General features: G+C 47.2%; 1 protein-coding gene across 1 annotated transcript in view; it reads right to left on the bottom strand.

Moving 5' to 3' along the window:
- The window catches only part of LOC141167422 (extracellular calcium-sensing receptor-like), a 34,931-nt gene extending 11,338 nt beyond the window's left edge, over positions 1-23,593 (bottom strand). The window contains exons 1-3 of the mRNA XM_073654828.1: positions 23,477-23,593; positions 13,645-13,865; positions 7,463-7,754 (exon numbers count right to left, since the gene is read on the bottom strand). Coding sequence (XP_073510929.1) covers positions 7,463-7,754; positions 13,645-13,865; positions 23,477-23,593 — 630 coding nt within the window. The remainder of the gene's footprint in view (positions 1-7,462; positions 7,755-13,644; positions 13,866-23,476) is intronic.
- Positions 23,594-23,946: the final 353 nt, after the last annotated feature.

Below are 23,946 nucleotides of genomic sequence, written 5' to 3'. Positions count from 1 at the left end.
TCAGATGAGGGAGACCTTGATCACATTTCTGTTGTGCGAGGTTGGGGGGAGAGGACAGAGGAAGGAAGCATGATTGTTACCTCGCCACCAACACAACAGGGACTTGGTGCTCCTGGATGCGCAACACACATGAGTGCCTTCTTGCTGCACTACCTGCAACATGACCCTCGAATTGTGAGAATTAGAAATAATCCTGACTACTGGGTTGCCACACTGTTAGATCCCCGGTACAAAAGTAAATTTGCAGAAATTATTCCTGCCATAGAAAGGGATGCACGCATGCAGGAGTATCAGCAGAGACTGTTGCAGAATCTTACATGTGCTTATCCACAAAATACCAGTGGTGCACGTAGTGAATCTCACAGTTCCAACTTGCCAACCGTGGGACCGTCAAGTGTTCAGCACTCAAACCGTAACAGAACCACAGTATCTGCTGGTAACATCAATTTTGCGGAATCATTTCACCACTTTTTTAGCCCATCCTTTGCAAGGCCACAGGAGACAAGAAGTCTGACACATAGTCAACGCCTAGAGACGATGGTACAGGAGTATCTCCAAGTAAACATTGAAGCCACGACTGTGTCACTGGACCCTTGCTCTTTTTGGGCTTCCAATCTGGATAAATGGCCGGAGCTAGCCACTTACGCCTTGGAGATCTTGTCATGCCCCGCAGCCAGCGTTCTGTCTGAACGTGTGTTCAGCGCTGCTGGTGGTGTGCTGACAGATAAGCGCACGCGGCTCTCCACTGATAATGTAGACAGACTCACGTTCATAAAGATGAACAAATCATGGATCCGAAACGACTTTTCTACCCCTGTGTCATCCTGGGGAGAGTAAAAGCTTGATGATTGGTTAAAATCACCCTACCAAACGTTTTAAGCTTTCAAATTACTAATCATGTTTATCTGTATCTTGACTGGAAAATAATTTGGGCTTTGTAGCAGTGTGCAGCACTGATCCTATTAGGCCATCTATAATAAGCTCCACCAGATTTAAAATTAAAAATAATTTTTAGCTGCATCTAGCCCGGAAAATAATTTTGGGGCTCCGAGATGCGCAAGACACATAAGTGCCTTCTTGCTGCACTACCTGCAGCATGACCCTCATATTGTCAGAATTCGAAGTAATCATGACTACTGGGTTGCCACACTCTTAGATCCCCCAAACTTTTCGATCAACCTTTTCATTTTAATAAAGACCAAAAAAATGGTCATTTTTGAAATTATAAGCATTAGCAGGTTGTTAGAAACTGAAATCAAACAGTTTTCAACTCAAAACTTTATTCTAGGTGATGTTACATTTTCACATAGGACCCCTTGTTCGAAAGGAGCTTCTGAACTCTCTCGTCCATTGAATTTGTCAGGTTTTGGATGGTTTCTGCTTCAATTGTTTTGCATGAGGACAGAATACCCTCCCAGAGCTGTTGCTTAGATGTGAACTGCCTCCCGCCATCATAGACACTCCTTTTAATGATGCTCCAAAGGTTCTGAATGGGCTAGAGGTCAGGGGAGCATGGGGGTCACACCATAAGTTTGTCCCCTTTTATGCCCATATCAGCCAGAGATGCAGATGTTTTATGTGCAGCATGAGATGGTGCATTATCATGCAGAAAAATGATCTTGCTGTGAAATACACGGTTCTTCTTCTTGAACCATGGCAGGAAGTGCTGTTTGAGAAAATCCACATACATTATGGAGTTCATCTTTAGCGCCTTCAGGGATCCTAAAGGGGCCGACAATCTCTCTCCCCATGATTCCAGCCCAAAACATTACTCCACCTCCTCCTTGTTGGCGCTGTAGCCGTGTTTGCGTGGGGTGTCCATCAACCAGCCATCCTCCACTCCATCCATCTGGACCATCGAGCGCTGCACGGCACTCATCTGTGAACAAAACAGTTTTGAAATCAGTCTTCATGTAATGTTTGGCCCACTGGAGCCGTTTCTGCTTGGGTGAAGTGGATAGAGGAGGTCGACAGGATGGCATATGCACAGCTGCAAACCTCTGAAGGGCCCTGCATCTTGTTGTTCGGGGGACGTTGGAGGCACAAGCAGCTTCAAAAACTTGTCTGCTGCTATGACAAGGCTTTTTTGCCGCTGCTCTTTCAACCTGACGTAATTGCCTGTAGGAAAGAGTTCTCAATTTGCCCTTATCAGCACGCACACGTGTGTACTGTGAATCAGCTACATACTTCTTGATTGCCAAGACACTTCATCCTGATCATCGCACAAGGTTGATTGTAGTCATGCCTTGACCTAAACACTCCACAATTTGTTGCTTCTCAGCAGCCGACACATCCTTTTTCTTTCCCATTTTGGCAGAAAATGTAGGCTGCTTAATAATGTGAGAGAGCCTTCTTAAGTAGTCTTGCCTTTCATTGGACACACCTGCCAAACTAATTAGCACAGGTGTCTGCAATTGCTTACAGTGATATAAAGAGCCCTGACACACATCACCATAAATGAGTTTAACTGACAAACAAGCAAATTCTTCCCTTATCACTCCTAAACACTTTTTGCATAATAATTTGGAACGCGGTGTACATGTGCTTTTCCACAAAACACCAGCGGTTCACGTAGTGAATCTTACAGTTCTAACTTGCCAACCGTGGTCTGTATGGAATTGTTCAATAAAGGGCCCTAAATTAAGATAACATAGATGGGAGAGGTCTCTATGAATAGGAATTCCTAAGTATTTGATACCCTGTGAGGGCCAGGCAAAGGGAAAGTTGGACTGGATGGAATCCTATATGGATTTGGGGAGGGAGACATCGAGGGCCTCAGACTTCGCTGCATTGATTTTAAAATTTTACCATGTAACAAAGTGATCTATTTCAGCCATAACAGCATGGATGGATATATGTGATTGAGTGATATATACTAGGACATCATCAGCAAATAGAGAGCACTTGTACTCGGTGCCTCCCACCTCAATCCACCTAATATTGGGGTTATGGCGAATTGATGAGAGCAGGTGCTCCATCACTAGGATGTATAAGAGAGGGGACAGAGGACATCCCTGCCTTGTCCCATTGGTGATTGTGAAAGGTGATGAAAATGTTCTGACGCACCCCCTGGGCCTTGGGACACCCGGAGCCGGACCCTTTTTGGTGGATGCTGGTGGTTGTAGTCTTCGTGGCGGCGACTCGGTTCCGTGGCTCAGGGCGGTCAAACCAGTGGCGGAACTATTTATGTGGTTTTGATGTTTAAATGTCCGACTACGCCACCCGTGGATTGCGGTCAGAGTAAACCGCCGCTACAGGGCAGACCGCTGAGGCTGGTGTTGTGGGTGCAGCAGAGCGTAGCATAACTCCCCACGGGAGGAGTATAGCCTCAGGGCAGTGTATGCGGAGGATGGGGGTGATGGTGCAGGGCAGCAGCAGTAACGACACGGAGTCAGTGATGCAGTCCAGGGCCTTTACTCACAGTTCTTATTATCCAGACCACGTCTGCAGGTAACGGCTGCCCACGTCGTACTGTGCTCACCAGGTGAGGGGCTCAGACAACTCCCAGATAACTTTGGAGCACTTCACAGGACCCCCTTTGTGTGTCCTTTGTCTGGCCTTTCTTACCAACACTTCTGTCCGGCTGCCTCGGGCTTCCTCTTGGTAAACTTGGCGCCAGTTTCCCTGACCCTATGTGGTGCCTTCCTAGCGGGTGTAGCGAGGGGCTGCGCCACATAAAATGTCAGAGCCTCCTGTTTCTAGCTGAGGGTCGTTTCCTGCCTCCACTAGTTCGGGGACCGGTCTCCCCCTTTGGCCTGACCCCTCCACGCAGGTGGATTCGGGCGTGCGGTGGCGACTCGCCCGTCCGCACCCCTGGGATCCCTTCATTCCTCGTTCCTGGAGCCTTCTCCGCTCCTCTTCCTTCCTTCTCCCTCTTCCAGGCCTGGGCCTCTGTTACTAGGCCCGCCTCCGGAGCAGAGCTCATGCAGAGCCCCTGCTCCCTGCCACTTCTGCTCAGACTTCTCTGCACTGAACTAAGATGGTGCCCACCTTTTATACTCCCTTCTCAATGCACCCAGGAACTGCTTCCTCCCTGCTCCTGCACTACAGGGTTCCCCTTCCTCAGTGTTCCCTCCCCCCACTCCAGCCAGGGACAGGGACTGTCGTGCCCATCTCAGGGGCATATTGGTCGCCCTGCCCCACGGCAATGTGGTGTAATGCATGCAGGTGTCGGGTCCTGATCCACACTCCATCCTTACCTGAGAGTGAGATATCACACCTCTGGGTGAGGTGCAATACCTCTGTAGCAACCGAGCCCTCAGGGTGCTACAGTTCCATTTATCTTCAGCCTAGGTGACGTATTGCGATACAGGGCCGTGATTTTGGCTATAAAAGGGTCCCCTAGACCCCTACCCCAAGCTTTTTAAGAGAATCATATATGGCGTGCCAGGAGACTCTATGGAATGCTTTCTCAGCATCCAACGAGAGTATCTAATTACAAATTTTTAACTGCATCTAGCCCAGGAAATACTTTGTGCCTAGTAGCAGTGTCTGCTAGTCAGCGGATTATCCCGGCTGTTAAGCAAGCTACACCACCTTTAGTTTAGACACTTAATTTTTTCAAAGGAAATGCTTCGGGACCATGGGATACTCAGTGAAGAGCATCAGGAGGCACCCCAAGGCATAGGGGCTGGGACTGGCAGTAGGATGCCTTGCGGTGGACAGCCGAGCTCGATCCTTATAAAAGCTTTTTAACTGCAGCAGCTTTAGTGGACGCTACTGGAGCTGGAATTACGCGGCTGCTGGCATGAGACTTGCCCTCCAATAGATCCTTGTAAATGGATTTAAAGTGTATTCATTCAAATTAGAGAGACAATTTAAATTAAAAAGCTTAGAGCTGCCTCCACCACAGGGGGGCTCGCTCGACCCACCAGCGGACAGGCACCAGTATTGGGAGAGGGGGGCTGGCCATCAGGGTTCACCGCGGCTCTGGCACAAACCCGGCGACACGGAGGTGGCACGGGCAGGAGCGGACTGGCCGTGTCGGCTTCTCACTTTTTGGATTTTAGAAGGGCATGACATGCCTATATCTGTGTCTCCCCCTCCTTTTACTCCTCCACCTCTTTTATTTTCGCATGACTATATGTACTTGTCACTTTTCCATGTGTTAGTTGTGTCTTCTGAGCAGTTTGTCAGCTTTTGGACACCTTTGAAGGTGTTTTCTATGTGTTTCTATGTGTTTTTGTTTGCCTGCCATTGGTTTTAACGGTGTTCGAAGGTGTTCGACGAACAGTTCGGCGAACACACGGGTGTTCGACGAACCGAACCGAACTCGAACACTACGGGGGTGGCTCAACACTAATCCTCACCCATCCCTTGTAGATTGTGAGCCCTCTTGGGCAGGGTCCTCTCTCCCCCTGTACCAGTCGCTGACTCGTTCTGTTAAGATTATTGCAATTGGTTTTTGCTACGTATACCCCCTTTTTCCCATGTAAAGCGCCATGGAAAAAAAAGCGCCATCTGTCTTGGATCACATGAAGAGACAGAATGATTTGCACAAGCCTCATACACATAAGATCTGGGGTCAGTCCTCCAAGATGTTTGGTACAACCTCCTAATCAAGTACCTTCAAAAACTGTATGCATGTACAAATGTACCTAGGAAAACTAATGAAGGCAAAGGGCAGCCACTAAATATTGATTTGATATAGATTTCTCTTTTCTTCATTCACTTGGAATTTTGATAACTGCTAATCTAATATTAACACTTCTACACTGTGTGCAGAATTATTAGGCAAGTTGTATTTTAGAGGATTATTTTTATTATTGATCAACAACTTTGTTCTCAATCAACCCAGAAGACTCATAAATATCCAAGCTTAATATTTTTGGAAGTTTGAGTAGGATTTTTTTAGATTTGGCTATCTTAGGAGGATATCTGTTTGTGCAGGTAACTATTACTGTGCAGAATTATTAGGCACCTTAATAAAAAACAAATATAATCCCATCTCACTAGTTTATTTTCACCAGGTAAACCAATATCAGTGCACAAAATTTAGAAATAAACATTTCTGACATGCAAAAACAAAAACCCCCAAAATTAGTGATGAATATAGCCACCTTTCTTTATGATGACACTCAACAGCCTTCCATCCATAGATTCTGTCAGTTGCTTGATCTGTTTTTGATCAACATTGCATGCAGCAGCCACCACAGCCTCCCAGACACTGTTCCCAGAGGTGTACTGTTTTCCCTTCCTGTAGATCTCACATTTTATGAAGGACCACAGGTTCTCTATGGGGTTCAGATCAGGTGAACAAGGGGGCCATGTTATTATTTTTTCTTCTTTTAGACCTTTACTGGTCAGTGAAGCTGTGGAGTAGTTGGATGCATGTGATGGAGCATTGTCCTGCATGAAAATCATGTTTTTCTTCAACGATAGCGACTTCTTCCTGTACCACTGTTTGAAGAAGTTGTCTTCCATAAACTGGCAGTAGGTCTGGGAGTTGAGCTTCACTCCATCCTCAACCCGAAAAGGACCCACAAGTTCATCTTTGATGATGCCAGCCCATACGAGTACCCCACCTCCACCTTGCTGGTGTCTGAGTCGGAGTGGAGCTCTCTGCCCTTTGCTGATCCAGCCTCTGGCCCATCCATCTGACCCATCAAGTGTCACTCTCATTTCATCAGTCCATAAAACCTTTGAAAAATAAGTCTTAAGATATTTCTTGGCCCATTCTTGACGTTTTATCTTATGTTTCTTGTTCAAAGGTGGTCATTTTTCAGCCTTCCTTACCTTGGCCATGTCCCTGAGTATCGCACACCTTGTGCTTTTTGATACTCCAGTAACGTTGCAGCTCTGAAATATGGCAAAACTGGTGGCGAATGGCATCTTGGCAGCTTCACACTTGATTTTCCTCAATTCATGGGCAGTTATTTTGTGCCTTTTTTGGCCAACACGCTTCTTGCGACCCTGTTGGCTATTTGCCATGAAATGCTTGATTGTTCGGTGATCACGCTTCAAAAGTTTGGAAATTTCAAGACTGCTGCCTCCCTCTGCAAGACATCTCACAATTTTGGACTTTTCAGAGCCCGTCAAATCTCTCTTCTGACCCATTTTGCCAAAGGAAAGAAAGTTGCCTATTAATTAAGCACACCTTATATAGGATGTTGATGTCATTAGTCAACACCCCGCCTCATTACAGAGATGCACATCACCAGATTTACTTCATTGGTAGTTGGCTCTCAAGCCTATGCAGCTTGGAGTAGGACAACATGTATAAAAAGTATCATGTGATCAAAATACTCATTTGCCTAATAATTCTGCACACAATGTATTTCTGAAAAACTTACTTTGCTACATTTTTTCCACACCTGCCTAAAACCTTTGCACAATACTGTGTATGGATGTTCTTTACCGGTCATGGTCCAAGACAGAACAGGGTCAAGGATATAGGTTCATGACAGCTTGTGGCATCACAGCTTTATGAGGAATTCCTACTTAGTGATATAATCTTACATACCTGTGGATATCGATATAATCCCAGCACATGGGCCATCAGAATAGAATAAGTAGAAGCGGAGTGACCAAGGACTCCTGCAAATATTGGCTTTTCTTGGCAGCGATAATTGGGTACAGCATGATTCTTGCCTGAGATCATCCATAAGGTTCCTTCAGCCTCCCTGGAAAAGATAGCGCAGGAGTCTAATACATGATAACCCAGTGTGATATTGGGGAGGAGATGAGGATTTCCATTAATTTCTTCCAAAGTGAACTTCACGGCTTGGTATAGCTGAAAGTTTTGTATGTAAAACCTGTTTAAGGAGAACCAAATAAATAGACAATGTTCGAAATAATTAGAGCCGGGATTTGAATTCGCCAGCTTCATCAATCTCTTAAAAAAATGTGAATCGATTCACTGCAAATTGTAAATACTGCAAAGCATCCAACTGGCCTGAAAAGATGTTGGTACCGCTCTGAGATCTAGAGGGATTATATTGAACTGCTTTAAAGTTCTTTAGCACAATCACAGTCCTAGTAATGTTAAAGTAACCTCTACAAATATTACCATGGGAAAACAGATGGTAGCTGTTTTTTCACAGCTGTGCTCTCACACACTATCTGTAATGTTTATTCCGTCTTTTGAGGTTTTCTCTCCCTATCTCTACTGCTAAGCTGTTGCATCCAGATTTACTAATAATGGCTGCTGCATTCCTTGTCTTGGCTTTTATACATGTTATGATAGTGCTTCCTAATTGGCTGTGGTATACCATGTGGTATAGCATGTGATGTGAGAGCTGCAAGACATAAGAGGAATACACAAGCCACTGTGCTTGATTTCATGTGAATCTTCTGTAGCTGATGAAATGTTCTGCTTTATGTAAAATTGCAGCCAGAATTTATTTAGTGATTTGCTCAATTGTTCTAATTTGCTGCATCCAGCAAATTTCTTATAATTCAGCACAAATGTGATTTGTATTGAGTTGGTTTATTATTATGCTTTGTTTATTTGTCTATTATTATGATATAATAATATATATAATACATATACTATATATATTATATACATATAATATATATACAGTGTATATATATATACAGTACAGACCAAAAGTTTGGACACACCTTCTCATTTAAAGATTTTTCTGTATTTTCATGACTATGAAAATTGTACATTCACACTGACGGCATCAAAACTATGAATTAACACATGTGGAATTATATACTTAACAAAAAAGTGTGAAACAACTGAAAATATGTCTTATATTCTAGGTTCTTCAAAGTAGCCACCTTTTGCTTTGATGACTGCTTTGCACACTCTTGGCATTCTCCTGATGAGCTTCAAGAGGTAATCACCGGAAATGGTTTTCACTTCACAGGTGTGCCCTGTCAGGTTTAATAAGTGGGATTTCTTGCCTTATAAATGGGGTTGGGACCATCAGTTGTGTTGTGCAGAAGTCTGGTGGATACACAGCTGATAGTCCTACTGAATAGACTGTTAGAATTTGTATTATGGCAAGAAAAAAGCAGCTAAATAAAGAGAAACGAGTGGCCATCATTACTTTAAGAAATGAAGGTCAGTCAGTCCGAAAAATTGGGAAAACTTTGAAAGTGTCCCCAAGTGCAGTTGCAAAAACCATCAAGCGCTACAAAGAAACTGGCTCACATGAGGACCGCCCCAGGAAAGGAACACCAAGAGTCACCTCTGCTTCTGAGGGTAAGTTTATCTGAGTCACCAGCCTCAGAAATCGCAGGTTAACAGCAGCTCAGATTAGAGACCAGGTCAATGCCACACAGAGTTCTAGCAGCAGACACATCTCTTCAACAACTGTTAAGAGGAGACTTTGTGCAGCAGGCCTTCATGGTAAAATAGCTGCTAGGAAACCACTGCTAAGGACAGGCAACAAGCAGAAGAGACTTGTTTGGGCTAAAGAACACAAGGAATGGACATTAGACTAGTGGAAATCTGTGTATTGGTCTGATGAGTCCAAATTTGAGATCTTTAGTTCCAACCACCTTGTTTTTGTGCCACGCAGAAAAGGTGAACGGATGGACTCTACATGCCTGGTTCCCACCGTGAAGCATGGAGGAGGAGGTGTGATGGTGTGGGGGTGCTTTGCTGGTGACACTGTTGGGGATTTATTCAAAATTGAAGGCATACTGAACCAGCATGGCTACCACAGCATCTTGCAGCGCCATGCTATTCCATCCGGTTTGCATTTAGTTCGACCATCATTTATTTTTCAACAGGACAATGACCCCAAACACACCTCCAGGCTGTGTATGGGCTATTTGACCAAGAAGGAGAGTGATGGGGTGTTACGCCAGATGACCTAGCCTCCACAGTCACCAGACCTGAACCCAATCGAGATGGTTTGGGGTGAGCTGGACCGCAGAGTGAAGGCAAAAGGGCCAACAAGTGCTAAGCATCTCTGGGAACTCCTTCAAGATTGTTGGAAGACCATTTCCGGTGACTACCTCTTGAAGCTCATCAAGAGAATGCCAAGAGTGTGCAAAAAGCAGTCATCAAAGCAAAAGGTGGCTACTTTGAAGAACATAGAATATAAGACATATTTTCAGTTGTTTCACACTTTTTTCTTAAGTATATAATTCCACATGTGTTAATTCATAGTTTTGATGCCTTCAGTGTGAATGTACAATTTTCATAGTCATGAAAATACAGAAAAATCTTTAAATGAGAAGGTGTGTCCAACCTTTTGGTCTGTACTGTATATATTTATATTTTATATATACATATATTATATATCTAATTTATATATATATATATATCTATAACATAACTGGGTATTCGTGTCTCTGTCCGAAGCCTTTACAGACTGCTCAGGCATGACGCGCAGTCTGGCTCCAGACAGAAGACCGCATCCAGCCGTTACAGATAAGAGGAGTGTATGGCGCCAGAGATCGCGGTATGCGTAGACACTGAACGCATACCGCAATCTCCGGCGCCATACTTCCATACTTACCTGACAGGGAGTAGCTCTGCCGCGGCGCCTCTCTCTTCGCCGGAGACCGGGGCAGGAGTGAGGCGTCGGATCAGACATGCACATAGCGCTATCCGGCGCCATTTTACTGAAGACACATGTGTACAGCGTGAAAAGGATGAGGGGGCCACACTTACCAGGATTGAGGGGTGAGGGGACCATGCATACCAGGATTGAGGGGTGAGGGGGCCACACATACCAGGATTGTGTGGTGAGGGGACCATGCATATCAGGATTGGGGGGTGAGGGGACCACACATACCAGGAATGTGGGGTGAGGGAATCATGCATACCAGGACTGGGGGTGAGGGGACCATGCATACCAGGATTGGGGGGTGAGGGGACCATGCATACCAGGATTGGGGGGTGAGGGGATCATGCATACCAGGAATGGGGGGTGAGGGGACCATGCATACCAGGATTTTGGGGTGAGGGGATCATGCATACCAGGAATGTGGGGTGAGGGGATCATGCATACCAGGATTGGGGGATGAGGGGTACAACACATACCATTATTGGGGGATGAGGGGACCATGCATACGAGGATTGGGAGGGTGAGGGGTGCTATGCATACCAGAATAGGGATGAGGGGTACCATGCATACCAGAATAGGGATGAGGGGTACCATACATACCAGGATAGGAATGTGGGGTACCATGCATACCAGGATGGGGATGGGGTGCCATGCATACCAGGATGAGGGATACCATACATACTAGAATAAGGATGAGGGGTACCTTACATACCAGGATAGGGATGAGGGGTACCATACATACCAGGATAGGGATGAGGGGTACCATGTATACCAGGATTGGGGATGAGGGGTGCCATGTATACCAGGATTGGGGATGAGGGAGCCATGCATACCAGGATTGGGGATGAGGGAGCCATGCATCCAAGGATTGGGGATGAGGGGTGCCATGCATACCAGGATTGGGGATGAGGGAGCCATACATACCAGGATTGGGGATGAGGGAGCCATGCATACCAGGATTGGGGATGAGGGGTGCAATGCATACTTTTATTGGGGATGAGGGGTGCCATGCATACCGGGATTGGGGATGAGGGGTGCCATGCATACCGGGATTGGGGATGAGGGGTGCCATGCATACCAGGATTGGGGATGAGGGGTGCCATGCATACCAGGATAGGGATGAGGAGTGCCATGCATACCAGGATGTGGGTGAGGGGCCCATGCATACCAGGATGACGGATACCATGCATACCAGGATTGGGGATGAGGGGTGCCATGCATACCAGAATTGGGGATGAGGGGTGTCATGCATACCAGGATTGGGGATGAGGGGTGCCATGCATACCAGGATTGGGGATGAGGGAGCCATGCATACCAGGATTGGGGATGAGGGAGCCATGCATACCAGAATTGGGGATGAGGGGTGCCATGCATACCAGGATTGGGGATGGGGGGTACCATGCATACTAGGATTGGGGATGGGGGGTGCCATGCATGCTGGGATTGGGGATGAGGGAGCAATGCATACCAGGATTGGGGATCAGGGGTGCAATGCATACTTTTATTGGGGATGAGGGGTGCCATGCATACCGGGATTGGGGATGAGGGGTGCCATGCATACAGGGATTGGGGATGAGGGGTGCCATGCATACCAGGATTGGGGATGAGGGGTGCCATGCATACCAGGATAGGGATGAGGAGTGCCTTGCATACCAGGATGTGGGTGAGGGGCCCATGCATACCAGGATGACGGATACCATGCATACCAGGATTGGGGATGAGGGGTGCCATGCATACCAGAATTGGGGATGAGGGGTGTCATGCATACCAGGATTGGGGATGAGGGGTGCCATGCATACCAGGATTGGGGATGAGGGAGCCATGCATACCAGGATTGGGGATGAGGGAGCCATGCATACCAGGATTGGGGATGAGGGGTACCATGCATACTAGGATTGGGGATGGGGGGTGCCATGCATGCCGGGATTGGGGATGAGGGGTACCATGCATACTAGGATTGAGGATGAGGGGTGCCATGCATACCAGGATTGGGGATGAGTGGTGCCATGCATACCGGGATTGGGGATGAGGGGTGTCATGCACACCAGGATAGGGATGAGGAGTGCCATGCATACCAGGATGTGGGTGAGGGGTGCCATGCATACCAGGATGATGGATACCATGCATACCAGGATTAGGGATGAGGAGTGCCACGCATACCAGGATTGGGGGTGAGGGGTGCCATGCATACCATGATTGGGGATGAGGGGCGCCATGCTTTCCAGGATTGGGGATGAGGGGTGCCATGCATACCGGGATTGGGGATGAGGGGTGTCATGCATACCAGGATAGGGATGAGGAGTGCCATGCATACAAGGATGTGGGTGAGGGGTGCCATGCATACCAGGATGAGGGATACCATGCATACCATGATGGAGGTGAGGGGTGCCATGCATATCAGGATTGGGGATGAGGGAGCCATGCATACCAGTATTAGGGATGACGGATTCCATGCATGCCAGGATTGGGGATGAGGAGTGCCACGCATACCAGGATTGGGGGTGAGGGGTGCCATGCATACCAGGATTGGGGCTGAGGGGTGCCATTCATACTAGGATTGGGGGTGAGGGGTGCCTTGCATGCCAGGATTGGGGTGAAGGGTGCCATGCATACCTGGATAGGGATGAAGGGTGCCATGCTTACCAGGATTGGGGATGAGTGGTGCCATGCATACCGGAATTGGGGTTGAGGGGTGCCATGCATACTTGGATTGGGGGTGAGGGGTGCCATGCATACCAGCATGAGGGATACCATGCATACCAGGATTGGGGATGAGGGGTGCCATGCATACTAGGATTGGGGGTGAGGGGTGCCATGCATACCAGGATTGGGGGTGAGGGGTGCCATGCATACCAGGATAGGGATGAGGGGTGCCATGCATTCCAGGATGGGGATGAGGGGTGCATACCAGGATAGGATGGTGGGGACAGGAGGGGGGCAGCACAAATACCAGGATGGGGGCAGCACATACCAGCATGGGAGACCATATACCAATAAAAATGCTCGCCACCCGGGCGTAGAACGGGTTCAATAGCTAGTTATAATAATATAGTTATAATATTTGTCTATTATTATGCTTTATTTATAAAGTGCTATCATATTGATTTCCTCTCTAGAAATAAATTTCCAGTAATTACATACAACACCAAAGAAGGTCAAAGAATCTCACGTGGTACAGATGTCTGGAGAAGGGTCTTCTGTAAATGTTAGTTTCGGAGGTACTCTGTTTGTATTGAAGGGGATCATTGCTCCGATTACAATATCACCCTTCAGAAATATTCCAGAAAAATTGGAAATACTCAAGCGACATCTTGAACTGGAACAATATGCAACTGGAACAGAGAGAATAAGGTACCAGAAAGTTCTGTAGAAGTGGATTCTCAGCCTGTGCTAGCAAATAAGAGAAATGGTGAAAAATTGTGTACTACAGCACGGTGGATCAATGTTCAATGAGAATTACTGTCATGGTGACTATGATCGTTATGGACAGAAAGAAACGGCACCAAAATACAGAGCCACATAGTGCGTAAACACAGCTGCTAGAGATCTCATCTAAAATGATCAATTACACTGCCATACAGGTTTTAAAGAAGTTTTCTCTCTTACATTTTTGGCACTTTCTTGCTTGTAAATGTCTAAAATAACAAACAGAACTATTCTTACTCTTCATGGGACCAGCCAAGCTTATCTGCTTCTACGTTATTTGTTGATCAGTTGCAGTGGGGATGTAATGTTTACAGCTAGCGTGACCTCTGCAGCCAATGATTGAGTGATGAGGGAGAGTATGCAGAAGCGGTGGAAAGACAGGGCTGGATCAGAGGAGGGAGAGTATAGTTCTGTTTGTCACCTTAGTACTAATCAGAGGTTTCTCTGTCCCCAACATACGTTTCTTTTGTGCTTCTTCCAAGGGGACGCTATTCACATTGGAAGATCTTAAGCTAAGCGTACATTGGGGTCCAGAATGCCTGTTGAGTTGGTATTTCGTAATTATCAATATATTCTCATGTCTCCTTATGGTTTAGTACTTTGCTGATTCTATCCGCTATGCTATATACATTTAACCAATGAGAAATTCCTTATATATGAGGGCTGTACGGTGTTACGGTATCTTTCAGTTTTTCCTCCTTTACAACTGTTTGTTTTTACACAATATTTTTTTATGAAAGTACATCCACATTGAAAGTGCAATATCAAGAAGGAAAAGTCATGGAGTCATTGAAATTGCAGGATGGAGACATGTCAATGACGAGAAAATGGAAAAAAAAATGTCAAAACATCTCGAGCAACATGCAGCATGGCATTGATGTGTAGAAAAATGACTCTTGAGACATTATAACTTTCCCTCATGAAGGTTTCATCATGGCATTGCACATGTGGTCTACGGACCAATCTCTGGCTATCATTGCATCCAAGACCAAATCAGAACTGACCATTGAAGAAGATAGGCCTCCATTCCAGCCTCCATTGCCATTTTTTTTGCACCATGATAGCCTTTGAGATCAATGACTTGAGGTCAATGGACACATGTAGCTGGATGTTTGTCTCATAGCCCAATGCCATGCCAACACCTTCTGATGGTTTGTGTAGACTCCTTAGATTTGGTGTGTGAGATGTCACTTGCAGTACCGAATGGATCACTTTATGTCATTCTTCGAATCTGACGAGACCACATGGACAACACCATTAGGACACCTTCATGAGGCAGTGGAACACTGGTCTAACTGATGTAGTATAGTACGGTAGTCAGACCCATCTAATCTTCATTCCACGTACACTGACTGCAATACTATTACAGCTTCATCCTGATGTAGTGTATGATATGTATTTTTCAGTGTATAATTTGTGATAGTTTGGATACTGAAGTGTTTACTACAAGGGACCCACTGTTCTGTTTTCAACATTTATTTCAGTAGAACTTTGTGAAATCTGGGTGTTGAGGCCATGATGCAGACCCAAAAAAGCATCTGCATTATGTTCATGTAAGACCAGTCTAAGTTCTGAACTGATCTAAAGCAGTCACTGAATACATCTAGTGATTTTAGGCATTCTCTTTCATTTTCTTCACCATCTTGCTCACACATGTGATATGACAATGTCTCCTGAAAACTGGAAAGCTTGTTGCTAAGACATCTTTAGCCCTAAGTATCTACAGCCATCCCTATCCTCTATAGCTTCATAAAATTCTGCTGCTGCCCTATGTGCACCCATTACTGCACCTACAGTGCAGACCAATTTCCCCAAAAGTACTAGATAACACAGATACAGGCAAAGGCATAACTTCACAATGACTTTCTAAATGAGCCCCAGAGCATGGCATCATAATTAATTAAGCCACCAAACAGATTCCAAATCCAATTCAGATTCCAGAATTTAAAGACACCAGAATTCTGAACTCAGACCAATTTTAGGCTCAAGAGAAGCCGATGGTGATGTAGTGTCTATTGGGACAGAGTTGTAGATAATGGTGGCATAAAATCAGTACGTTACTTTGCAGTACAACTTTCGTGCTTGTAAAGTAATTTTACAGTAGCAACAGCGCCTCCTTCAGGTTTATATTTCAGCAGGGTCCTATCTTGCGGCTCACTACTAGTGTTGAGCCACCCCCGTAGTGTTCGAGTTCGGTTCGGTTCGTCGAACACCCGTGTGTTCGCCGAACTGTTCGTCGAACTGTTCGTCGAACACCTTTGAACACCGTTAAAACCAATGGCAGTCAAACAAAAACACATAGAAACACATAGAAAACACCTTCAAAGGTGTCCAAAAGCTGACAAACTGCTCAGAAGACACAACTAACACATGGAAAAGTGACAAGTACATATAGTCATGCGAAAAGAAAAGAGGTGGAGGAGTAAAAGGAGGGGGAGACACAGATATAGGCATGTCATGCCCTTCTAAAATCCAAAAAGTGAGAAGCCGAGACGGCCAGTCCGCTCCTGCCCGTGCCACCTCCGTGTCGCCGGGTTTGTGCCAGAGCCGCGGTGAACCCTGACGGCCAGCCCCCCTCTCCCAATACTGGTGCCTGTCCGCTGGTGGGTCGAGAGAGCCCCCCTGTGGTGGAGGCAGCTCTAAGCTTTTTAATTTAAATTGTCCCTCTAATTTGAATGAATACACTTTAAATCCATTTACAAGGATCTATTGGAGGGCAAGTCTCATGCCAGCAGCCGCGGTAATTCCAGCTCCAGTAGCGTCCACTAAAGCTGCTGCAGTTAAAAAGCTTTTATAAGGATCGAGCTCGGCTGTCCACCGCAAGGCATCCTAGTGCCAGTCCCAGCCCCTATGCCTTGGGGTGCCTCCTGATGCTCTTCACTGAGTATCCCGTGGTCCCGAAGCATTTCCTTTGAAAAAATTAAGTGTCCAAACTACAGGTGGTGTAGCTTGCTTAACAGCCGGGATAATCCGCTGACTAGCAAACACTGCTACTAGGCACAAAGTATTTCCTGGGCTAGATGCAGTTAAAAATTTGTAAGTAGATACTCTCGTTGGATGCTGAGAAAGCATTCCATAGAGTCTCCTGGCACGCCATATATGATTCTCTTAAAAGCTTGGGGTAGGGGTCTAGGGGACCCTTTTATAGCCAAAATCACGGCCCTGTATCACAATACGTCACCTAGGCTGAAGATAAATGGAACTGTAGCACCGAGGGCTCGGTTGCTACAGACGTATTGCACCTCACCCAGAGGTGTGATATCTCACTCTCAGATAAGGATGGAGTGTGGATCAGGACCCGACACCTGCATGCATTACACCACATTGCCGTGGGGCAGGGCGACCAATATGCCCCTGAGATGGGCACGACAGTCCCTGTCCCTGGCTGGAGTGGGGGGAGGGAACACTGAGGAAGGGGAACCCTGCAGTGCAGGAGCAGGGAGGAAGCAGTTCCTGGGTGCATTGAGAAGGGAGTATAAAAGGTGGGCACCATCTTAGTTCAGTGCAGAGAAGTCTGAGCAGAAGTGGCAGGGAGCAGGGGCTCTGCATGAGCTCTGCTCCGGAGGCGGGCCTAGTAACAGAGGCCCAGGCCTGCAAGAGGGAGAAGGAAGGAAGAGGAGCGGAGAAGGCTCCAGGAACGAGGAATGAAGGGATCCCAGGGGTGCGGACGGGCGAGTCGCCACCGCACGCCCGAATCCACCTGCGTGGAGGGGTCAGGCCAAAGGGGGAGACCGGTCCCCGAACTAGTGGAGGCAGGAAACGACCCTCAGCTAGAAACCGGAGGCTCTGACATTTTATGTGGCGCAGCCCCTTGCTCCACCCGCTAGGAAGGCACCACATAGGGTCAGGGAAACTGGCGCCAAGTTTACCAAGAGGAGGCCCGAGGCAGCCGGACAGAAGTGTTGGTAAGAAAGGCCAGACAAAGGACACACAAAGGGGGTCCTGTGAAGCGCTCCAAAGTTATCTGGGAGTTGTCTGAGCCCCTCACCTGGTGAGCACAGTACGACGTGGGCAGCCGTTACCTGCAGACGTGGTCTGGATAATAAGAACTGTGAGTAAAGGCCCTGAACTGCATCACTGACTCCGTGTCGTTACTGCTGCTGCCCTGCACCATCACCCCCATCCTCCGCATACACTGCCCTGAGGCTATACTCCTCCCGTGGGGAGTTATGCTACGCTCTGCTGCACCCACAACACCAGCCTTAGCGGTCTGCCCTGTAGCGGCGGTTCACTCTGACCGCAATCCACGGGTGGCGTAGTCGGACATTTAAACATCAAAACCACATAAATAGTTCCGCCACTGGTTTGACCGCCCTGAGCCACGGAACCGGATCGCCGCCACGAAGACTACAACCACCAGCATCCACCAAAAAGGGTCCGGCTCCGGGTGTCCCAAGGCCCAGGGGGTGCGTCAGAACATTTTCATCACCTTTCACAATCACCAATGGGACAAGGCAGGGATGTCCTCTGTCCCCTCTCTTATACATCCTAGTGACGGAGCACCTGCTCTCATCAATTCGCCATAACCCCAATATTAGGTGGATTGAGGTGGGAGGCACCGAGTACAAGTGCTCTCTATTTGCTGATGATGTCCTAGTATATATCACTCAATCACATATATCCATCCCTGCTGTTATGGCTGAAATAGATCACTTTGTTACATGGTAAAATTTTAAAATCAATGCAGCGAAGTCTGAGGCCCTCGATGTCTCCCTCCCTAAATCCATATAGGATTCCATCCAGTCCAACTTTCCCTTTGCCTGGCCCTCATAGGGTATCAAATACTTAGGAATTCCGATTCATAGAGACCTCTCCCATCTATGTTATCTTAATTTTGGGCCCTTTATTGAACAATTCCATACAGACCACGGTTGGCAAGTTAGAACTGTAAGATTCACTATGTGAACCACTGGTATTTTGTGGAAAAGCACATGTAAGATTCTGCAACAGTCTCTGCTGATACTCCTGCATGCGTGCATCCCTTTCTATGGCAGGAATAATTTCTGCAAATTTACTTTTGTACCGGGGATCTAACAGTGTGGCAACCCAGTAGTCAGGATTATTTCTAATTCTCACAATTCGAGGGTCATGTTGCAGGTAGTGCAGCAAGAAGGCACTCATGTGTGTTGCGCATCCAGGAGCACCAAGTCCCTGTTGTGTTGGTGGCGAGGTAGCAATCATGCTTCCTTCCTCTGTCCTCTCCCCCCAACCTCGCACAACAGAAATGTGATCAAGGTCTCCCTCATCTGATGAGTCTTCCATCAGTTCGTCCTCCACTTCTTCCTGGGCTCCTGCACCTTCCTCACTAGTTTGGCTGCTAACAAGCGCCCTGGTAAAATCATCTCCCCCACCCTCACATGCCTGCCGCCTTGGTGCTGCCGACCGTCTGGACCTTGCAGATGTTAGCCCTTCCGCATACAACTCCTCCTCCTCTACTTCCTCCACCTCCTCTTGTGCCACCACCTGACTCCGAATTCTGTTTAACATGTGCTCCAGCATGTAAATCACCGGAATAGTCATGCTGATAATGGCATCGTCAGCACTAAACATCTTCGTCGCCATTTCAAAACTGTGCAGAAGGGTGCATAGGTCCCTGATCTGAGACCACTCCTCCAGCGTGATTTGCCCCACCTCTGAATCTCGTTGGCCCAGGCTATACGTCAGAACGTATTGCACCAGGGCTTGTCGGTGCTGCCACAGTCGCTGCAACATGTGCAGAGTTGAATTCCACCGGGTAGGCACATCGCATTTTAGCCGGTGAAGTGGCAGGCCCAACGACTTCTGTAGAGATGTAAGTCGCTGAGCTGCGGGATGCGAACGGCGGAAGTGAGCACACAGCGACCGTGCCCTCTGCAGAAGGCCATCTAGTCTGGGATAGTGGGCTAAAAATTGCTGGACAACCAGGTTCAACACGTGAGCCATACAAGGCACGTGTGTGACATTGCCCCGGCGAAGGGCCGCACCCAGGTTTGCAGCATTGTCGCACACGGCCTTCCCTGGTTTCAGGTCCAGTGGAGACAACCATTCATGAAATTGGTTCTCCAGAGCTGACCACAACTCCTCAGCTGTGTGACTCACATTTCCCAGACATTTCAATGTAAAAACCGCCTGATGACGTTGAGCCCTACTGCCAGCATAGTAAGGAGGTGTGCAGGATCCCTTCTGCGCAGTTAGAAAGCTTGTGGCATGACCAGACAGGCTTTGGGTGCAGGTGGAAGACCGAGAGGAGGTTGAGGAGGCAGAAGCAGTGGAGGAAAAATGACATAAAGAGGATTGACGCACAACTCGTGGGGACGGCAAGGCTTGGACAGCAGCCCCTTGTCCTGCTGTCACCATAGTTACCCAGTGCCCAGTCAGCGACATGTAACGCCCCTGTCCATGCCTACTCGTCCAAGTGTCTGTGGTGAAATGCACCCTGTCACACACAGAGTTTCTCAAAGAAGCGGTGATGTTGTGTGCGACATGCTGGTGGAGCGCAGGCACACCTTTCTTTGAGAAGTAGTGCCGACTGGGCATCTGGTACTGGGGCACTGCGACGGACATAAGGTCTCGAAAATCCTCTGTGTCCACCAGGCGGAAAGGCAGCATTTCTGTAGCCAAGAGCTTGCAGATGGTGAAATTCAACCTCTTAGCTTTCTCATGGCTAGGAGGAAATGGTCTTTTACTTGTCCACATCTGAGGGACCGAGGGCTGGCTATTGTGCTTAGACGGGGTTGATAAGGGTGTCCCCGGCAAACTGCCGGTCTGTGAGGAAGATGCAGGCGGACATGTTAGGTTGCCTTGATCCAAAGGTGGTGCTATCGATGTCGGACAGCGCTCAACACCAGCTGGTGTTACCACCTCCAAAGAAAATGATGACCTGCCAATCACGCTGGCTGTTGCGGGTAAAGAGGTGGCAGGTCTGCGCCCCAAAACAGGTGTGACTGCTGTCCCCCCAGTCACAGAGGATGAAGAGGCCGCGGATGCACAAGATATGGCAGACGGTGGTTGGCCCGGCCGGCTAGACCGCATTGTAGCACACTGAGCTTCCCACTGCAACTTATGCTTCATGTCCATGTGCCGGTTCATGCATGAAGTACTCAAACTATGTATTTTTTGGCCTCTACTTAGCTTTTGCTGACAAATGTTACAGATAACACGAGTTGGGTCATCTTTATCGATCTGAAAAAATGCCCAGGCTATGCAAGGCTTAGCACCCATGCGACCTGAAGAGCCACCACGACTTGTGGTGAGAGGCAGAGTTGTGTTTGAGGATGCAGTTGTTGACGTGCTTCCAGTACTACGTCTCTGTCCAGGAAGGCGCAACCTGACCTCGTCGTCACTAGCATCTTCCTCCACCTCCTCTGCTGACCTCATCTCTTGGCTGACTGTGGGTTGACAGTAAGTGGGATCTCCGACCTCATCATCATCACCCTGTGCGTTATCACACCCGTCGTCCTCAGAGCCAACCTGTTCCTGCCCTGACAAAAAACTAAAGTTGTCGCTCCAATCAGGTATTTGAGTCTTATCATCGTCTTCCTCATTGTCTCCACCATCAGGAGTTACAGTTTGGGAATGAGGGTCTACATTATGGTCAGAACCTTCTGCGTCTGGTCCTGGATCCGACTCATAAAGATTCTGGGCATCAGTGCAGATCATTTCCTCGTCTGGATTCACAGAAGCGCTGGAGTCGACCTCTGATTCCCAGGCTATAGTATGAGTAAACAGCTCTGCAGACTCAACCATCTGTTCTACCTCATACTCAGATGGGCAGCTGGAGATTTGGGAGCTGTGAGGAAGCAAGTGCGATTTGGGTGACACCTTTGAGGACTGGAGTATTTGTGATGTTGAAGTTGATGTGGAGGAGAGCCCACTTAAAGGAGCACTTGATATCCGTTGAAGCACCTGCTGTTTTTGTGCCTCATCTGGAATTTGTAGCGATTGGCGTGGCCGTAAGAAAGGGATCTTATCACATTGTCTGCTAAAAGAAGTAGACATTTTAGTTTGGCTGGAAGATGGTCTTTCTTCTGCACCTACCCCACGGACACAACCTTTTTTCCCCTTCCCAACACGCCTATTCCCCTTTCCACCAGCAGCAGGCCTTTTTCCACTCATTTTGGTGGTTAACTAATTCACAACTCTGGAGTTGTTTGCACAAAAAAACAATGGATGGTAACCGAGCAGAGCTGAGTGGCCAAACTGTGGTATTAGGCCAAAACTATTGGCTGGGTTAGATGCAGAAAAAAATTATTTTTAATTTGCAACCTGATGGAGGTCAGTATAGATGGACTAATAGACCAAGTCCCACACACCGCTAGAAGCCCAAATATTTTTTCAGAGCTAGATGCAGAAAAAAATTATATTCAATTTGCAACCTGCTGGAGGTCAGTATAGAAGGACTAATAGAACAAGTCCCACACACTGCTAGAAGCCCAAATATTTTTTCAGAGCTAAATGAAGAAAAAAATTATTTTTAATTTGCAACCTGATGGAGGTCAGTATAGATGGACTAATAGACCAAGTCCCACACACTGCTAGAAGCCCAAATATTTTTTCAGAGCTAGATGCAGAAAAAAATTATATTCAGTTTGCAACCTGATGGAGGTCAGTATAGATGGATTAATAGAATGATGCTATGCCCAAAAGATTTTACTTCACTAGGTGCAGTAAAAAAATTGGTATTCTATACACAGGTGGTATATCTTGCAACACAGATAGGCTACTCCACTGACTAACACACTCTGCAATAGGCCAAAAAGGATTAGCTTTGCTAGATTCAGCCAAATGCTGTGAAAAAAACTTGCACAGCACTGGCACAGACCTGCCTGGCAAAAACTGATAGGAACTGATGTAACCTAGTCCTGAAAAGGACTCCAATTACAATTAGTCTTTACTCCCACAATCTATCTATTTAAGAGCACAGACCTGCCTGATAAAAGTCGTAGGAAATGCTGTAACCTAGTCCTTAAAAGGACTGCAATCACAACTATTCCCTACTCCCAAGCTATCTGTATATTTGTGCGAAAATTGGCTTGAAATTAACAAGGTATAGCGCACACAGCAACAGCGGTGCCGTCTAACACGCAGCTGTAGCAGTGAGAAAATGGTGGCGACGGGGAAAATGGCTTGGTCTTATAGGGCAAGGACAAGTGACATACACTGCCAATCACACATGCCCTTGCTTGTGTGAAAAAAAGCACTTCGCTCCGTGTGTGCGCTGCTGATAGGCTGACAGATTGCACCTCCCCACTGCAAATGCGGGAAAGAGAAAAAAAAATGGAGATCTTCATTGTTCCTGCAGAGATCCATCCCCTGCCACTCCCCCCGCCCCGCTGTACACTCAAACTGCGTATTAACATTAATTTTCATCATTACTGAGAAAAAATCCAGTTATGATTTTGGTGCACGAACAGTTATCGAACATAACCTCGAACAGCCGAATTTTTCTCAAATTGTTCGTGTTCGCCGACCGGCTCGAACACCGCCCAGAATTTGAGATTGGCGAACAGTTCGAGTAGAACAACGCTCATCTCTACTCACTACATCAGGTGCAGCAACAAGCTGCCAAGACCGGACCCACTGAGCTGCAATCAAACCTTCCTCCCATCTTCTCCTTTTGCTGCCACACCTCGTACCAACCTCTCAACCAACACCAGTTTTAGCAATGCCACTGTTGACAAAGGTATCCTACCAATATGTCCTGGCATCCCCATCCTAGCAAAACACCTCATTAAGTAAAAGTGAGAAAGACAACCTCATTTTTTAGTTCCTTCATGATTTCCAATGAATCACAAATTGTCACGGGTGTGTCAGAGGTGACAGACAGTCGCCCTGCAGTGTTTTGCAGGAAATCTCCACATTTGGCAATGCAGACAGCTGCCTAGATAGGAAACTGTGTTTAGGAACCAGCGAATACCTCCCTTTAGCCTGTGTATATATATACCTGGTGCAGGGGCGGACACAGACTGTAGTGGGCCCCTGTGCAAGAAATTTTGGGGGGCCCCCCCTGCCCTTCATAAGGCAACAAAGTTATGTAAACATAACCCCCCATGTGCATCTCTCACCC

This window comes from Phyllobates terribilis, unplaced genomic scaffold (genome assembly GCF_046119375.1).
Source record: "Phyllobates terribilis strain yellow unplaced genomic scaffold, ASM4611937v1 Scaffold_11__3_contigs__length_659146591, whole genome shotgun sequence".
Taxonomy (NCBI): domain Eukaryota; kingdom Metazoa; phylum Chordata; class Amphibia; order Anura; family Dendrobatidae; genus Phyllobates; species Phyllobates terribilis.
This window is presented reverse-complemented; position numbering and strand designations above follow the sequence as displayed.